This window comes from Dasypus novemcinctus, chromosome 14 (assembly GCF_030445035.2).
Source record: "Dasypus novemcinctus isolate mDasNov1 chromosome 14, mDasNov1.1.hap2, whole genome shotgun sequence".
NCBI lineage: Eukaryota > Metazoa > Chordata > Mammalia > Cingulata > Dasypodidae > Dasypus > Dasypus novemcinctus.
This window is the reverse complement of record NC_080686.1, coordinates 8,442,298-8,460,350: the sequence shown is the minus strand read 5'-3', so window position 1 is coordinate 8,460,350 and position 18,053 is coordinate 8,442,298. Positions and strand designations below refer to the sequence as shown.

The 18,053-nt window shown below is 38.9% G+C and overlaps 1 protein-coding gene across 4 annotated transcripts in view; it reads left to right on the top strand.

Annotated features, from left to right (window-relative positions):
* LOC131273239 (zinc finger protein 596-like) overlaps positions 1 to 11,498 on the top strand; it is a 41,131-nt gene extending 29,633 nt beyond the window's left edge. For 3 of the 4 annotated variants that reach the window (XM_058275503.2, XM_071207809.1, XM_058275505.2), the window contains 5 exons: positions 1,524 to 1,609; positions 3,110 to 3,236; positions 5,923 to 6,018; positions 6,529 to 6,611; positions 7,047 to 11,498. In XM_058275503.2, the coding sequence (XP_058131486.1) occupies positions 1,598 to 1,609; positions 3,110 to 3,236; positions 5,923 to 6,018; positions 6,529 to 6,611; positions 7,047 to 8,321 (1,593 nt within the window). In that variant the 5' untranslated portion in view covers positions 1,524 to 1,597 and the 3' untranslated portion in view covers positions 8,322 to 11,498. The remainder of the gene's footprint in view (positions 1 to 1,523; positions 1,610 to 3,109; positions 3,237 to 5,922; positions 6,019 to 6,528; positions 6,612 to 7,046) is intronic. The other variant, XR_011645612.1, reaches the window with a different exon arrangement.
* The last annotated feature ends 6,555 nt before the right edge of the window (positions 11,499 to 18,053 follow it).

Here is an 18,053-nt window from a genome sequence, read left to right as displayed (position 1 = left end):
GCATCACCACTGCATGTGGGCCAGCACACCACATGAATCAGGCAGGCCCTGGGTTTGAACCCTGGACCTCCCATATGGAAGGTGAATGCTCTATCAGTTAAACCAAATCAGCTTCCCCTCAGTATCTATTGCAATGAGTAAGTGTCCATTATATTGGATGGTAAACATCAGGGGAATTAGAGGCTGATGTTTGGATAGTGGCTTCAATTCTGTGACGCTACCTGTTTGGTAGGAAACCAGGGAAGGTGGCATAATTGTGTAAGCAAATTATATGAAGAAATTTTGACAATAGGGTGGGGATTCTGCTTATCAAAATGAAAACTGACATTCCTGATAAAACCCAGGTGTATCTTAAGGAATTTGAACTGGGCAGAGAGGCAGAAAAAATGAAAACTCTCACTTTTGCTAGCCACAGGATTTTTAACATTACTAAAGATTTCTGAGCCTCTGTTCATTTTACTTATTAAATAGGGAAGTTGGACTTAGCAAGGTTAATTTGAGGATTAAATAACCAAATAAGTAAATTTCCAATCACATGTAATACAACCATTGTTTTTCTGGGGTCAGGTACAAATGAGTAAGTTTATCTGATTTCTGTTTCTCACAATATAATCTATGAAATGCATGTACTTATTAAGAGTATTTTAGGGGAGAATTAACAATATAGAACCTTTACATCTATAAATTGTGTAGTGCAAGATTGTTACAGCTGAGGATAAGTAATAAAGGATAAGATGTTAGTTGCCGCAGAATATAATATTGAGGAAATACATTTTCTCCCATATTCTTCATTCTATATTATTTGAGCCTCCTAGTCTCTGGGGATGTTGAGACAGTATGACCCATGTACTTCTACTACTTTCTGATGCATGGGATTTTCAGCACTAGTTTTACACGATGGGAGCCACTGACCTCTCCAAAGGAGCAAGACTCTGAATTGATAAACCCTATAATATGATACATTTTTCAGTATTATGGGTGATGATCAAGTTAGCGAGAGAAGATCTCAAACTCGGTGTTGAGAGAGTGATATTGTTAGACATGCCATATGGAAAAACCAAGATGATTTAAGGTAAGTGTACACAGAAGGGAAGGTACAAGGTAAAGGAAGAAGGGAGTGAGTATCCAGTGGGCTCAGATGGATGTTTCATAAGCCAGGAATAGTCATATCTGAGACATTCTAGAGTGGTTTCTCTGTAGGTGGAGGAAAATATTTTGAAATATGGGAGGGTGTTAAAAATCTCTGGACACCTTGGGGTAGTGAATATAGAAAACTCAATGATTTTCATGTTCTTACAGCTCAGTGAAGATGCTTATATCTTCTTCATTACCCAGAAGAGCCAAGACTTTCTTACTCTTTTCCCAGGGAGAGGAGAGTCCTCCCCTATTTCTCTTGGTGCACACTTCATGTCCCTGTTGATTGTGCCTAGGGTACTTCCAGGGGAAGGGTTGGGATTCCTGAGAGTTGGGTCTGGAAATTGGGGACAAGACCAGAGTCTCATAGCTTCTTTCTCCATTCTCAGCTTTGTTCACCTAGTGCTTATCTGATTTTGAGTGAAAACCCTGAGGAAGACTTTTGTCAGCTGAGCTATTGACAATGCTACCACTGGTGAGTAGGGAATTCTTTGTACTGAAATTGCACATGCATTGTCAGCAGACAGGTAGGTTTCTCATATTGGCATGGGTATTCTAATCTCTTTTATGTGATATTTAAGGATCTGAGCTGCAGTTAAGTTCATCTAGGCCTCTGGTATGGTGATGGTAGGTTAGGGGTTGATCAATAAGTAATCTCCTTTCCCACATTACACATGTTTATTCCAGACTCCATTAAGGCTCCTCATTGGAGAAATAATTCAGTCATTTGTCATGTTCATGCCTCCATTTGGCTTTGGCATGGAGTGAACATAGGTGATAGAGATGAGTGAGAGCAGAAGTTTTACAGTTAGTTGGGTGGCTCATGTTTCTACAGATGAGTGCTATCCATCCAATTTTATAGGTGGTAAGGTGCATTGTTGAGAGGAATGAAAGTGGGGCTTAGGTAATAGAAGAGAATGTTTTCCCCACTTTTAATTTCTTAAAATATTCATATAGATTTGCACATTTTGAAAACTTCTGAAAAAAGGTAACTAAAATCAGGCCTCAATTGCCTGATTTCCAATTTTTTTAGATACCTTATTCAATCATTTACTTTCATAAGTGGATGTAAATATAAGAAGTATTATTTCTAAAATATATGACCCTGTGAAAATAGTTGAAGAATTGGAGAGACCAGAATGGATCAAGAGGCTTTTTGTACTCTTGAACATACAGAGGTGGTGAAGATACCAGAGAAACAATGAAATGGGTATTTGGAAATCCCAAGGAATGTTGAGTTTTGAAAGTTCTCTTACCCCTGGAATGATCAGGACCATCCTCAAGGACAACATTCTCAGGGCTTTGCGGTGTATACTACTGGACTGTCTGTACATATGTTACGATGAACACCTGAGTTATGTAGAGTGGAATGGGGCAGAATGTAATAATTCCAAGTTCTATATGATACTTTTTTAGTTCTGTAGAATGTTGGACTTTGCATTCCACTGAATAATATACCTATGACATGTTTAGTTAGGAAGTACTTTTTATATTAGCTTATTGCCTCTTTCAAAACTTGTAACAGGATATTAAATGATTTCATAGAGGAGAGGAGACTGAAGTCCTCTGGGGGTAATAATCTAACCTTAGTTAAGGTATAAAAGTGACAAATCATAGATATTGCATGCTTGTAATGAGTCTTAATTTTCATGAATTTTCATGGAAAAGGGTGTTTTAGTTATGAATGCTCACATATAAATAGTATATCACCATCTGGAAATTATAATGGCCAATTTATTCAGAAATTTTTGTTATATGTCTTAATGATGTTCTCTTATATGCAATTTTAAATATTCAGGGTGTGTGTGTGAAAGGCAGATGACTATTCAGTACTACGAATGATCAGACTTGAAACTCATACAGTTTGAGTTTCAATTAACTATCATCAACTCCTTAGTTCTGTCCTCTCACACATCCTACTGTGGGCATTGGTAGTGCTTATTGTTTCTGAACTTTGTGTCTGTGATGTTTTCAGGAGTTAGTAAACTTGAAAGATATAGTTATAGACTTCACCCAGGAAGAGTGGGCCCTGCTGGGAATATCCCAGAGAAAGTTGTTCAGAGATGTGGTACTCGAGAATATTGGTCATCTGATCTCAGTGGGTAAGTCTCAAATTTACCTGTCAGTTCCTGTATATTGTTTTATATTCTTTTTTTATTATTACCCCCTCCTCATTTGTGCTCACTGTCTGCTCTCTGTGTCTGTTCGTTGTGTGCTCTGTGTCTCCTCGTTTTCCGTTTTTAGAAGGCACCAGAAACTGAACCTGTGACCATGTGGAAGGGAGGTGCCCATTCACTTGAGCCACATCTCCCTGCTTGTTGTGTCTCTTATGGCGTCATCTCAGTGCATCATCTTGGTGTGTCACCTCACCACGCCACCCTGCTGCATCAACTCACTACACCGGCCCATCATGTCAGCTCTCTGTTTTGCTTGTCTTTAGCATGCACCGGGACCTGAACCCCAGACCTCCCATGTGGTAGGCAGGTGCCCAACTGCTTGAGCCACACCCATTTACCTATATTCTTTTATATTTTATTTATACTTTATAGACATATTTTATTTTACACTGTTTTATAACATATACAACTATCTAAATTTATTTCTTTACTTCTTAGTTACATCTAGTTTTTCACCCCACTAAAATGTAATGTCCTTAAATGCAAATTTGATGTTTTTCTTCTACTTAATATCCAGTATTCATAGCTGTGTTCGGAATTCAGTGAACATTTCCTGAAAGATTAAATAAGTGGATTAAATATTCCCAAATAATTATTCTGCTCTAGAGGACTTCGTTTGGATTCAGATTATAGTAGTAAAAACAACAGACATATTCTTTTCCACATCAAATTCTTCTGGGAAACTTATGTTATTGTATTCTTTTAAGAAAATAATTAAATATTTGACAAACATGTTCAAGAATATAGAGGGTTCTGCAGTCTCTCTGTGCAACTTAGGCATCAACAACTATCCTCAGTATTTGGACATAAGATCAAGAGTTAACACTTTGATGGTGAGAAATTACCAGTAGTTAGTGTTCCAGTTACTTTTCGCTTGGATGACCTTCAGTGTATACCTTATTCTTCTTTGGTCATTGCAGTGGTTTGAAGCTGTATGTACTGCAGAAAAACAGGTTCTTAAATCTAACTTATTCTTATGTATATGAATCCACTTTGCATTGGACTTTTTGATGAGGTTGTATTATTTAAGGTTTGTCCCACTTCATACAAGATGGGACTTTTTTCTATTACTGGAGTCCTTTACAAGGGAATAAAATTTAGAGTGACATAGCCAGAGGAAGTAAGAAGCTCAAATCTATACAACACAGCAGGGAAGACCAGAAGATGCCACTGTGTACCCTGTCATGGATACAAGGACCAAGGCTTGTCAGCAGCCAGCCCCAAAATGCTAGTCTTGGGGAGAAAGTGTTGCCTTGATTTTAACATTTTCAAAACATAAGCTAATAAATTTCTCTTGTTTCAGCCAATTCATTTCTTAGTATTTGCTTAAGCAGCCTAAGAATCTAACTCAAATATTGGTACCAGGAGAGTGGGCACCTGCTATTATAAATATCTAAAATGTGGAAATGACTATGGAATTGGATAATGGGTAAAGGATGGAAGAATTGGGAGGTGCTTGATAGAAAAGGGCTGGATTGCTTTGAAGAGATGTTGGTAGAAATATGCATGCTAAAGGTACTTATAAGAACTGAGGATGAAATGATGAATGTGTTATAGGAAATTGGAGGAAAGGCAATCCTTGTTTTCAAGTGGCAGAGAACTTGGCAAAACTGAGTTCTGACATCAGATTGAAGGCAGACCTAGTAAGGGTTTGGAGAGTGCATGGAGGATGCACAAGCTCTTGGAATGGGTGGATCTGCCACTACATCATTCCCAAAGCACAGAACATGATTCAATTAATTGTTCTCAGACCTTGAAATTTAATGGCGTATACCTGCAGGGTATTGCACTTGTTTGGGATTTCTGGCCCCTGATATCCTTTCACTTTCTCCTTATCGGAATGGAAATATTTACCCTTTGAACGTGCCTCCTTTATATATTGGAAGCAAATAACTTCTCTAAATTTCACTTATCCAGAGACATAATAATTGTGCCAGCATTCAGAGCAATCATAACCAATTTTGATTAGGCATTATGCAAATCATTTTTTCTGAAATGACTTAAGGCTTTTGGGATATTGTGATGGAGTGAATTTTGTTTGTCTATAAAAACAATATATCTTTTTTGAGAATAGAAGGTGGAGTGTGTTAGTTTGAAACTGCACGTGCCACAGAAAATCTCCATTCCTCTTAGTGTGAACCTACTATAAGTAGGACATTTTGCTGACATTACCTCAGTTAAGGTGTGTCCTTCCTCAATCAGGATAGGACTAAATCCTAATACCTAGGTCCTTTTTAAGAATAAAATTCAGACAGTAAGAAAAAAGGCTATCAGAAGTAAGGTGAAATTCAATAAACTTCATAGAGAATAAACCATGAGAAACTGTCATGTGCCTTGCTATGCCACAAGCTAATGACCAACAGTCAACAAACAGTAGTTGCAGAAGGCCACAAATGTCCTGGGGTGAAATAATTTCCTTAATGATGTCTTCATTTAGACATTTTCCCAGCCTTTAAACCATAAGCTAATAAACTTCTATTGTTCAAGCCAACACATTTCATATTTACTTATGCTGCCTAGGAAGCCAAAGTGATCACCTTTCCTGGACTTGATGATAATTTACTGTTCACTGCACAGGAGTTTAACTTCTCTATATTTTTCCCACACCCAGGACATCCGGTCTGTAAATCAGATATACTTTCCCACTTTGAGCAAGGAGAGGAACTGTGTAAAGAAGGAAATGGAGTTTTCCAAGACCAAAATTCAGGTGAGTTTTTAGGAACCTGTGAATCACAGGAACAATGAGCCAGGTCAGTGAATCAGTAGTTTCTTAAAAATATCAACTAAAGATTTATTTGAGTTATATTTTCTGAAATGTAGGTGTCGTTATTGGGGAAATATCCCTCAACTATTGTTATTATTCTATTTACTTATTCATCTGTATTCAAGTATCTGTGTCTTTGGCAAAAAAGAAATGATGCACTATTGGATTTTAACTTTGTTTAATGGCCCTTTCCTGGTCCTCCTCTTTGAGATTTTCCCTCTTTTACTTCCCAAACATCTTTGTAAAATTTTTTCTTCTGCATCAATATTGAAAAATTTTTTCTAATTGCCAATGTTGTATGAAGTTTTCTACAGCCTAGATAATTCCTTAATTTGATATTTTTCCCAAATTAATGTCATATTAGAAGAAATTATAAGACTGTGTTGGACTTTTGAACATTTTATTATCCAGAATGCTAGTCTAGCAATGAACTATTTTCTTCAATTTTTTCAGGTATGGAAAATGGTCTTAAAAAGCCAGAAATGTTATCCATGCAGCATATCTGCAGTAGAGACACGTCTATGACCATGCCATTGGTAAGCTTCACGGGTGTGATCCATGGTCTTCCACATCGATACCTGGGAGGGAATAAATAAAAAAGTAAGAACAGTCACTTAACTGTCGTATGTTGCCTTTAAGTGCTAATCCAAAAAGTCTGTGATAGTTTGAATTTTGGCAAAAATTAACTTGAAAAAGAAAATATAACCTAGGATTTTATAAAAACATAATTGCATAAACATGGATAATATACCTATTCTTTGAAACATTATAAGGCCTTCAATATTGATGAGATAGCTCTGCAGTTGGGTTGCTACAAAAGGGAAGACCTCTAAGTATGAAAGAAAATAAGGTAATTAACTACCATGGGAAATTTTAACTGGAGACTGTCAGTGAATTACTAATCTAGATTTCATATTTGTATGAGTAAATATTTATCGAAAAATCTTTTACGGTCTCTCATCTCTTCCTAGAAACAGAAAACTCATAGTGGAAAGAATGGCCTTACATGTAGTGAATTGCCTGAAAACTTCACTCACAGATCCAGAGTGACTCAACATATGTTAACTCCCAATGAAAGGAATTTCAGAAATTTGTTTGGTAAAGATCTCCATGAGCTGTCATCTTTTAGTCAACAGAAGGAAATTCTCAATAGAAATAAATCACATGATTATGATGTGGTTGATAAATCATATATTGAAAGCTCTTGCTTTATACAGTGGAATGGAACTCACATCAGAGAGAAACCATATGAATGTGACTTATTTGGGAACGCCTACAATCAACGTTCTGACCTGACAGTACATGAGAGGGCTCACCCTGGAGAGAAACCCTACAAATGTCATCTCTGTGGGAAAGCCTTCACTCGAAGTTTTACACTGAGAGAACATGAGAGAACTCACACAGGAGAGAAACCCTATGAATGTCATCTCTGTGGGAAAGCCTTCACTCGTAGTTCTGCCCTTAGACAACATGAGAGAACTCACACAGGAGAGAAACCCTATGAATGTCATCTCTGTGGGAGAGCCTTCACGCGTTGTTCTGCCCTTAGACAACATGGGAGAACTCACACAGGAGAGAAACCTTATGAATGTCATCAATGTGGGAAATCCTTCACTCAGTCTTCTTGCCTGAGAAAACACGAGAGAAATCACACTGGAGAGAAACCTTATGAATTCCATCCATGTGGGAAAACCACTTGTTTTTCCCTTAAACATGAGAGCACTCATACTGGAAAGAAGCCCTATGAATGTCATCCATGTGGGAAATCTTTTATCCATTATTCTAGCCTTAGATATCATGAGAGGACTCATCATACTGGTGAGAAACCCTATGAATGTCATCCATGTGGGAAATCTTTCATCCATTATTCTAGCCTTAGATATCATGAGAGGACTCATCATACTGGTGAGAAACCCTATGAATGTCATCCATGTGGGAAATCTTTCATCCATTACTCTAGCCTTAGATATCATGAGAAGACTCATCATACTGGTGAGAAACCCCATGAATGTCCTTCATGTGGGAAATCCTTCACCCATTATTCTAGCCTTAGATATCATGAGAGGTCTCACACTGGTGAGAAACCCTATGAATGTTTTTCATGTGGGAAATCCTTCACTCATTCTTCTCCCCTGAGAAAACATGAGAGAACTCACGCTGGAGAGAAATCTTATAAATGCCATCTATGTGGGAAAGCTTTCATCCATTCTTCTACCCTTAGAGGACACATGAGGACTCACACTTGAGACAAACCCTATGAATGTCATCTATTTTAGAAATCCTTCACTCATTTTTCTTACCTGAGACAACATGAGAGAAGTTATTCTGGAAATACTATTTGTGAATGTCTTCTATGTGGGAAAGTGTTCATTTGTTCTGCCTTTGGACAATACAAGAAAACTTACACTGGAGAGATACCATAAGAATATCATCTATTTGGGTAATTTTTGTTCATTTTGTGACCTTATATAATTGGAATGATCTCAATCTCAAGAGAAACCCTATGAATGCCATATATGTGAACTGCTTCAGTCAATGTTCTGCCTTAGATTTTATCAGAGTATATGTACTATAACTTTTGGATGTGGAAGAGATTTCAGCCCTTTACATAACCTTTAAATATACTAGAGAACTCACATACTTGAAACACTGAAGTCAGTCTGGTAGAGCCCTAAGTCATCCTGACTACATCAATTTAGACCAATTCATACTGGAGAGAATGAATATAAGTGTCACTAATGTAGCAAAAAACTAATAGGTGGTCTGGTAATATATAATGTGAGAGATTTCATAATATAAATATAAAGAAATGTTCCAGCTGATAAAGAGATAAGTCATTACCAGAGAATGAAACCCCTTGAAGGAAAACCAGATAATTCACACAGGAGATGTTATTCATGAAAAATCACATGAAATCATTTATTCCTACAACATGTATTGTAGGGTAAGTGAGAATCCACAGAGTAGAAAACTCTAGTGTCATGACTGAAGACATGTCTTCAGTTTTCACTTGTTTCTTAGCATTAATATAATTTTATTATGAGAGGAAACAACAATGCTAAAATCAATTTAGGAACCTCTTCAGCTGGACTTCACATCAGAAAATTCATAGTGAAACATAAAATGCTTTATACACCTTTAGGAAAAAATTCAGCAAAGAGTCAAGAAGTTTAAACAGGACTTACTATTGCAATGATGTAAGAAATAGTTTATTTTTTTCATTAAAGTTAATAGATCACAAAGAACGTTATATTAAAAAACATAAACATAAGAGGTTCCCACATAACCCACTTCCCACCCCCCCCACTGCATCATTTTTGTAAATTCTATTTTTTTGAATATATATACATCATGAAAAAATATTACATAAAATATGTAAGAGGTTCTTGTATACCGCCACCCCACTCTTCCCACACCAACAACCTCCCCCCATTATTGTGGCACACTCACTGCACTCACTGAACACATTTTGGACCACTGCTGTACCACATAGATAATAATTTCCCCTGTAGTTCACACTCCCCCAGTACATTCAGTGGGTTATGGCAGGATATATAAAGTCCAACATCTGACCCTGCAATATCATTTAGGACAACTCAAAGTCCCACAAATGCCCCACATCACATATCTTCCTTCTCCCTGCCCTCAGGAAATACTGTGGCCACTTTCTCCACCTCAATACTGCAATTACTTCTATTACTAGTCACGATAGTTTTATAGTAGAATATCAGTAAGTCCACTCTAATCCATATTTTATTCCTCCTTTCTGTGGATCCTAGGATAATGATGTCCACTCCACCTCTTTATCAAGAAGAGGCTTAGATTCCACACGGATGATGGATGCAGTTCCTCTGCTTGTAGTTGTAGGCTCTCTTGATTCCCTGGTGTTGTGGTGGACCATCTTCACCTCCCTTTTAGCTGACCTTGGTAAATCCAATGAACCAGAGAATAGGAGTCACAACTCTTCTGAGACTCAGGGCCCAGCTGGCACATGGGCAGTGCAGAGGTTCAAGTTACCAGAGTATACGCCATCTCTAGTGCCAACCACAGGTTCAGTAAAAGTGACAGAAGAGGCATGCGTAGCAAAGTCACATCTGAGTCCAGCTCCATCACACTCACATTCATCTGCCATGACCATATACCCTGTGGATCTCTGTAGCCTTCAGGAGAACCAGTACCTAGGGTTTATATACTTTGGCTTTTCCTGGAGTCCTGCTGAGTTGTGTGTAAGTGCGACCCCTCTGATGGCCTCCCTACTCTTTTTGGAAGACTCTTAGCCATATAAACTCATTTGTCCTTGCCATTTCCCCCTTTTATTCAAGGTCAAAAGGCAGTTTTTAACATTTGATCCAACATGTAGGCTGAGGTATTCTGCTGGTCTGAGCTGGCCCTTTCATTCAAGGTCTCTTTCTAATTGCATCACCAGTTATTGATTGGTAGTAATCCCTTGGTGCCAGGGAGGCTCATCCCCAGGAGTCTTGTCCCACACTGGGGGGAAGATAATATATTTACATGCTTAGTTTGGCTTAGAGAGTGGCCACATTTGAGCAACATGGAGGCTCTCAGGAGATAACTCTTAGGCACCCTGCAGCTCTAGGCCTAGCTCATATTTCAGGCTTACAGGCTCATAAGCATAGCCATCAGTATCAAGGCCTCATTATTGGACCATCCATCCTTGTTGGTCTTTGCTGTTGCACTTGGGGGATTAGAGAAAATAGAAGTGGCATGGGTATACCAAATGATGAGTTTTTGTATGAAGAAATACGGAAGAGATTAATTCAGTAGGTTAGTATTTTCATATAGGTAGGAACAAGTTATTTTTTCTGAATATGTACTATGTTGGCCACATTCTATGTAGCTTTGTAATTCTAAGCACTAAGATTGGAATAAATCAGAAAAGCACTTTGAATGCTAATTCAAACATTTGGAACACAAAATTATGACTTAACTATTGTGTTATATCATGGCAAGGATGAAACGAACATGGATGAAAATACATATTAGAAGTGTAGTCATATATTCATAAACAGGCTACTTTTAAAATACTGTTTAATATTGCCATTAAAATTTAGGAAAGAATTTAAGAGAAAACTTGTAATAAAGTAAAATTTGTCAAGAAGAGAGAATGTAGTTATTTTAGTTGTCTGTTCCCGTGTCCTCTCACCCCATCACAAGTGGGTGGATATGTGCCTAATGCTGGGGCACTTTTGCTGTAAATTAGCTTTCTAGATCAGATGATAGTTCAGTTGAATATCTGAACACTTTTTCAAATATGTTTCTCCTCAGTACAATAGTCATTTCAGCTGCCACATTATGCAAGAGAATAGCTGTTCCATATTGAGTATATGTTTGTGAGTTTTTGTCTGATAAAATTCATGTCCTATATGTTTTTTTTAAATTAAAAATGTATTTTATTTATTCTCCCCCATCGTTGTTTGCACTCATTTTCTGCTCTCTGTGTCCATTCATTGTGTACTCATCTTTTTAGGAGGCACCAGGACCTGAACCTAAGCCCTCCCATATGGGAAGGGGGCACCCATTGGTTTAAACCACCTCCACTTCCCAATGTTCTATATATTTTCATGGTTTCCTTCATGAACCAAACCATACCATCAGTAGGAATGTCTTTTGTTATTGACTGTATTGATTTCTCTGCAGAGCCCTGGAATATTTGCACCTTTGGCACCTGTATCTAAAAAATCCATGAAGGTTTTAACATCACCCTTATCCCCGTCCACCCTAATGGGGATATAGGACTTAGGATTCTTGGAGGGCATCCAGAGTCCTTGGCTCCATCCCTAAACATTCTTTTTATTGGGAGTAAGATGAGAGTACAGGGCGGCGGATTGGCCCAGTGGTTAGGGCGTCCGTCTATCACATGGGAGGTCTGCGGTTCAAATCCCGGGCCTCCTTGACCCGTGTGGAGCTGGCCCATGCGCAGTGCTGATGCATGCAAGGAGTGCCTTGCCATGTAGGGGTGTCCCCAGCATAGGGGAGCCCCACATGCAAGGAGTGCACCCCGTAAGGAGAGCCACCCAGTGCGAAAGAAAGTGCAACCTGCCCAGGAATGGTGCCGCCCACCCGGAGAACTGACACAAGATGATGCAACAAAAAGAAACACAGATTCCCGTGCTGCTGATGACAACAGAAGCGGACAAAGAAGATGCAGCAAATAGACACAGAGAACAGATAACCGGGAAGGGGGGGGAGGGGAGAAAAATAAATAAATAAATCTTTTTTAAAAAAAGGATGAGAGTACAGCTGAAGGGGAGCCTTCTCCCTATTGGAATCATCATGCTCACAGAACTGTCTTCCTCAAATCCTGTGTACAAAGTAACCTTGGCAACCCATGTGTACCTCCTTCCTCAGCTGCAAATGTGGTTTGTTGGGCCGCTCTGAAGAATTCTAAACTTCTCCAGACCTGTGAGCTCTATTCCTACTCTTCTGCAGCTTGTGAGGTGGCCTTAATGTCTTACTTAGAGGGACCACCTTCTGACCCATAATATTGAGTTTTTCTGTAGGTATCCCATCCATTGCTGCTTTGTGCATCCCCTTCTTTGCTAATCAAAGTCACTTTGCCCTGGGGATTGGCTGGTCCTGCCCCTTCCTTTGTTAGTCCTTGGTATTTCTTTGTGTTCCCTTTATGGCCTTTGTGGCATGGTTTCCCATTGCTAGGCTTCTGTCCTCCTGCCCGCCTCAGTCAAAAAAGGCTTATGCTGTGCTGCTGATCCCACTCCAAAGCAGGACATTGTGGTGGACATTTCTACCACTTCACCCACTGAATCAATAGAAAGGATATGGGACTCCTCTGGGAAATTACTCATTTCGTTAAAGCCTCCAGTGCCTTCCAAGGCAGGATCATTTCATCCACATCCTGACCAGCAGTGGGATGATGTAACCACATGTCTTTCCAACATGATAGGCAGTTGTGGCCTCACAATCTTTCTATTTCAAAAGTGTTTGAATGGCATATGTTTTCCGCGTTTTACTGTCAACTTTGCTGTGTATTAGATAAGTTTCTCAGACCTGTGTATCTATATAGATATGTTTCTTTTTAAATCCACTTAAAATTTTAAGAGGGACATTAATATTCAATTATTGTTAAATAGAATATAATTAATTTGGTTTTATATAATTACAGTACTTAAATCTGCCTCTTTTATCATGCTACTTGAGCTTTCTCTTCTTTGTTCTTTTTTTCTCCTGAATATCTTCTTTTGGACTGTTAATTTCTATTAAGTTTTTCTCTTTTATTTGGATCAGATGCATTATTTTTAAATTCTTTTATATTTTGTTGAGTAATTACAACAGTTTTGCGCTTTCCTAATCAAATCTGAATTCAATTATTGTTTATCAACTTCACAAATGTATTTTGAAGCACTTTATGTCCATTTATTCAACAAACATATTATTTTATGGCATGATTTAATACTTTACTAATACTGTTGCCCACAGATGACATTGTATTACTTTATCCATTCAGTAATCATTTAGATATATGGGTTTAATAAGCCTTTATTCCTTTCGAATCACCCTGAATCTTATTGTAGCTTACACTCTCTCCCACCCAATTCTATAAATTATGGCAAGATATATAATGGCCTGTATCTGTCATTGCAGTGTCATATTTTTTTTTCTAGGATTTATTTTTCATTTATTTCTCTCCCTTCCACCCTGTTGTCTGCTCTCTGTGTCTATTTGCTGTGTGTTCTTGGCCAGTTGTGTTGTAAGGCAGCACTGGGAAACTGCATCTCTTTTTTGTTGCTTCATCTTGCTGCATCAAGTTTCCGTGTGTGCGGTGCCACTCCTGGGTGGGCAGTGCTTTTTTCATGTGGGGGGGGGGACTCTCCTGGTGAGGCCCACTCCTTGCCTGTGGGGCCCCCTATGCGAGGGTGCCCCTGCATGGCACGGCACTCGTGCGCAGCAGCACTGCACGTGGGCCAGCTTACCATACGGGTCAGGAGGCCCTGGTTATTGAACCCTGCACCCTCCATATGGTAGGCGGACACTTATAAGTTGAGCCATGTCTGCTTCCCTGCAGTGTGATTTAGAGGACAATTTTCAAGTCCTGAAAATGCCCCTCCCCCTCCTGCATTACACCTGTTTTTCCCTGCCCCTGCCCTCAGAACCTGCAGTGGTGCCCCTGCCTCCATATCAATGATGTAATTTCTTCCATGGATAGAATTGCAATAAGTCTAGTAGAATAACAGTAAGTCTACTTTAGTCCATAGTTCATTCCCCAGTCCTGAGGATTCTGGAATGGTAATGTCCACTCCACCTTTAATTGAGAGGGGTCCCACCTCTAATTGAGATGGGACTATCTTGCAGTTGAAGTCTCTCAGTTCCTTGGTATCATAGTTGTCCATCATCACCTCCTTGTTTTTTTGGGTGGGACTAATGACCTGGAGAGTAGGTACTAAAACTTTTTTGAGATTTGAGGCCTAGCTGGCACATGGACAGCCAAAAATGTGTCTCTTGGACTTAAAACCTGCAAACTAGTTCTTCTTATAGTTCTAATAGAAGGAGCATAGGAGCCATGTGTAGGGAAACCACAACTGGGTCCAGTTCTGTCACCTTGGGGAGCATAAGTTCCAAAGGAGGGCCCACTGGCAAGGCACCAAACTCCTGAGCTATCTGCCTGGACTATAGTATAGTATCTGGATGTCTCCAGAACCCTCGGGAGCCCCACTCTTTGGGGTGTTATCTACTTTGGCAGTCAATGAGATCCTGCTGAGACTTTCATAAGCATAACCTCTAGGTAAAGTCATTTGTCTTTACCTTTTCCCCTTTTGGTTAAGGTCTTTTTCCATGTGCATTGCTAGTTGGCTCATCGATGTGTCATTTCCCACACTGGGAGGAAGTTTATGTATTTATATGCTGAGTTTGGCATAGAGAGAGGCCACATTTGAGCAACAAGGAGGCTCCCAGGAGGCAACTCTTAGGCACCACATAATAGTAGGCTAAGTTTCAATTCAAGAGTGAAGCTTCATACCCATGGTTATCAGTACCAAGGATCTGTTAATGGATGATCCTCCTTCACTAGTCATTACCCCTGTACCTGGGGATTGTTGCTGTTCCATTATAGAATGTGCAGAGCTCCCCAGGATGGGAATTTGATGTTCCTTCGGTTATTGAGTGAATCTCCACCCACTTCACAATGCCCCATTAATATTTATATGTCTTTTGTGTATGCCCAAGTGAGCTTCCTCCCATGTACCCCCCATCCCTGACACCCCGCACCAATAATCCTCCCCTACCACAGTTGTAACCCTTCTGTGCTCCAAAACTTATTAAAAAATGAAGCCAATAAAATACCCAAATACAAATAATAAGAAAGTGAAATAATAATGATAGTTTTAAAATTAAAAAATAAAATACAAAGACATTTTTTAAAAATAAAAAATTGGGGATAATAGAAACTAATGAAAAAATATTAAAAAATGTTTTTTCACATTTTGCCTTTCATTGCTGTAACATCTGTTGTCGTATATGTACATTTTCTTCCATTACCCCAATGTCTTACTTTTTTCATTTTGTCTTTAAAGAAGTTTTAGGTTACAGAAGAGTCACATACTGAATACAGTGAACTCCTATATACCAACATACTCCCCCTTTTCCTCCTTACCCTATTAATAACATTTTATATGTGGATGGTATGATTGTTACAACTGAGTTAGAAATACTGAAACAGCTATCAGTCATGGTCAATGATTTACATTATGGTTTACATTTTGGACCAAACACTTTTATAAATTTTAATCTAATTTAACATGACCTGTAACCATCATAGCAAGATCATGTAGAATACTTCAGTCACCCCCAAAATGCCCTCTGTTCCACCTATTCTATTCCTTCCCTTCCCCTTAGGACCCATGGAACCACCAGGCTTTAGTTCTTGAAGGCCAACTTTCATAGTTACTTGAAACAACAATGAGGGCTCGACACACTGGTCTGCGTTCTTTCATTAGGCATGAAATAACCTCGATAAGGAAACATCAAATACAAGAGTTTTTATGCCAAAGAAATGCAGAAGTTAGTATGGAGAGCATTTCAGAGGTTACACTTATGCACGCCTCAGGCAATCTCACTGTCAAGTATACAAAACAAAAACAGTGCTTCTGTGGACTCTAGAGACTTCCAGACACTACAGGTAAGGTACACAACCCCATGAAATCAGCATCCTGTTGGTGGGCCTTATCTTGTGATTGTGGTAGTTTATTTCTCCAATGTAACAGAGTTAGACTCACTTATGATCTTCAATATTGAGGAATGAACAAACTTAAGGGGGAATGCAACCATGGACCTAAGTAGTCTTATTGTTATAATGGAAGAGCTTGTAAAATTGATATAAAAATAGTGGTAACCAAAGGTTCCGTGGGCAGGGGGTGGAAAGAATAGTTGGAGCGTAGGGCATTTCTAGAACTTTGGGATTGTTATGCATAGTATTGCAATGATGGATACAGGCCATTATACATTTTGACAAATCTTATAAAACTATAGTTTAAACTGTAAGCCATAATGTAAACTATAGACCTTGCTTAGTAGAAATTCTTCAACATTTGTTTGAGTATAACAAATATACCACCATGATGTAAGATGTTACTCATATGGGAAAATGTTGGAGGAGGGTGGAATATGAGAATGTCCTATCCTTCTGATGTGACTTTCGTGGAAGGGGGTGATCACCGGACATCGTGGATCCTCACAGGGCCCACTGGATGGAATGGAGGAGAGTATGGGCCATGATGTGGACCATTGTCTATGAGGTGCAGAGGTGCCCAAAGATGTACTTACCAAATCCAATGGATGTGTCATGATGATGGGAACGAGTGTTGTTGGGGGGGGAGAGGGGGGGGTGGGGGGGTGGGGTTGAATGGGACCTCACATATATATTTTTAATGTAATATTATTACAAAGTCAATAAAAAAAAATAAATAAATAAATAAAAAATAAAAATAAAAAAAAATAAAAAATAAAAAAGTTTATTAGATGGAAAAAACAATAGAAAAGGAATGAAGCCAAAGTTCTTTGCAAGAGGTCCTGTTGATTCTCCAGCAGTCCCTGGCAGAAACACAACCTCTAACCAGAGACTTGTTGGGCTACTGATTTCAGAGGTCTGATGGCATCTCCTCAAACCCAGATACCAATATGGGAAATACCACCTAGAGGAAACTTGTTCCCACCTTTGTGGTTTTAGAGTGACAGCTCTGTCCTTTCTCTTACCATGAGCAGTACTACACTCCTCTCAGTCAAAGACCACACATAGTATGAGGAAGTGCGTAGGAGGGGAACTGAGGCTCATACACTTTTCTTGGAGGGAAAATAGGCTTCCTCTGACCATCTAATAAATATGAAGACAGTAATGCCCACTCTGCTTCAGATTGAGACAGAGTTAGATCTAGTGGGGCAGATGGAAGGAACTTTTGCTTGCAGTTGTAGATACTGTTGGTTTTGTTTTGGTGTGTTTTTTGTGTAAGTGCCCATCATCTTCATTTTGTTAGTTGTCCAGGGTGAATCCAATGAACTGGAGAGCAGATCTTGGCCACAACTCTTCTGTGGTTCACAACTCAATCAGCATATGAATGGACTGAAGATTTAAGTCTCTAGGACATATATTTAATGGATATAGTGCTGATTGTAGGTTCAAATAAAAGGGGTAGAAGAATCATGTGAAGGAAATTATAAATGAGTCTAACTCTGTTACACTGGAGAAATACATTACTATAATCACAAGATAAGACCCACAGATAGGGTGCTGAATTGATGAGGTTGTGAGTCTTAACTTTAGTATCTGGATGTCTCTAGAGCCCTCAGAAGCACTGTTATTGTTTTGTATGCTTGACAGTGAGATCTGTCTGAGGCATGCATAAGTGTAACCTCTGAAATGCTCTCCCTACTTACTTTGGCACCTCAGCATTTCTTTGGAATAAAAACTCTTGTATTTAATGTTTCACCCTTTTGGTCAAGGTTGTTTTCCA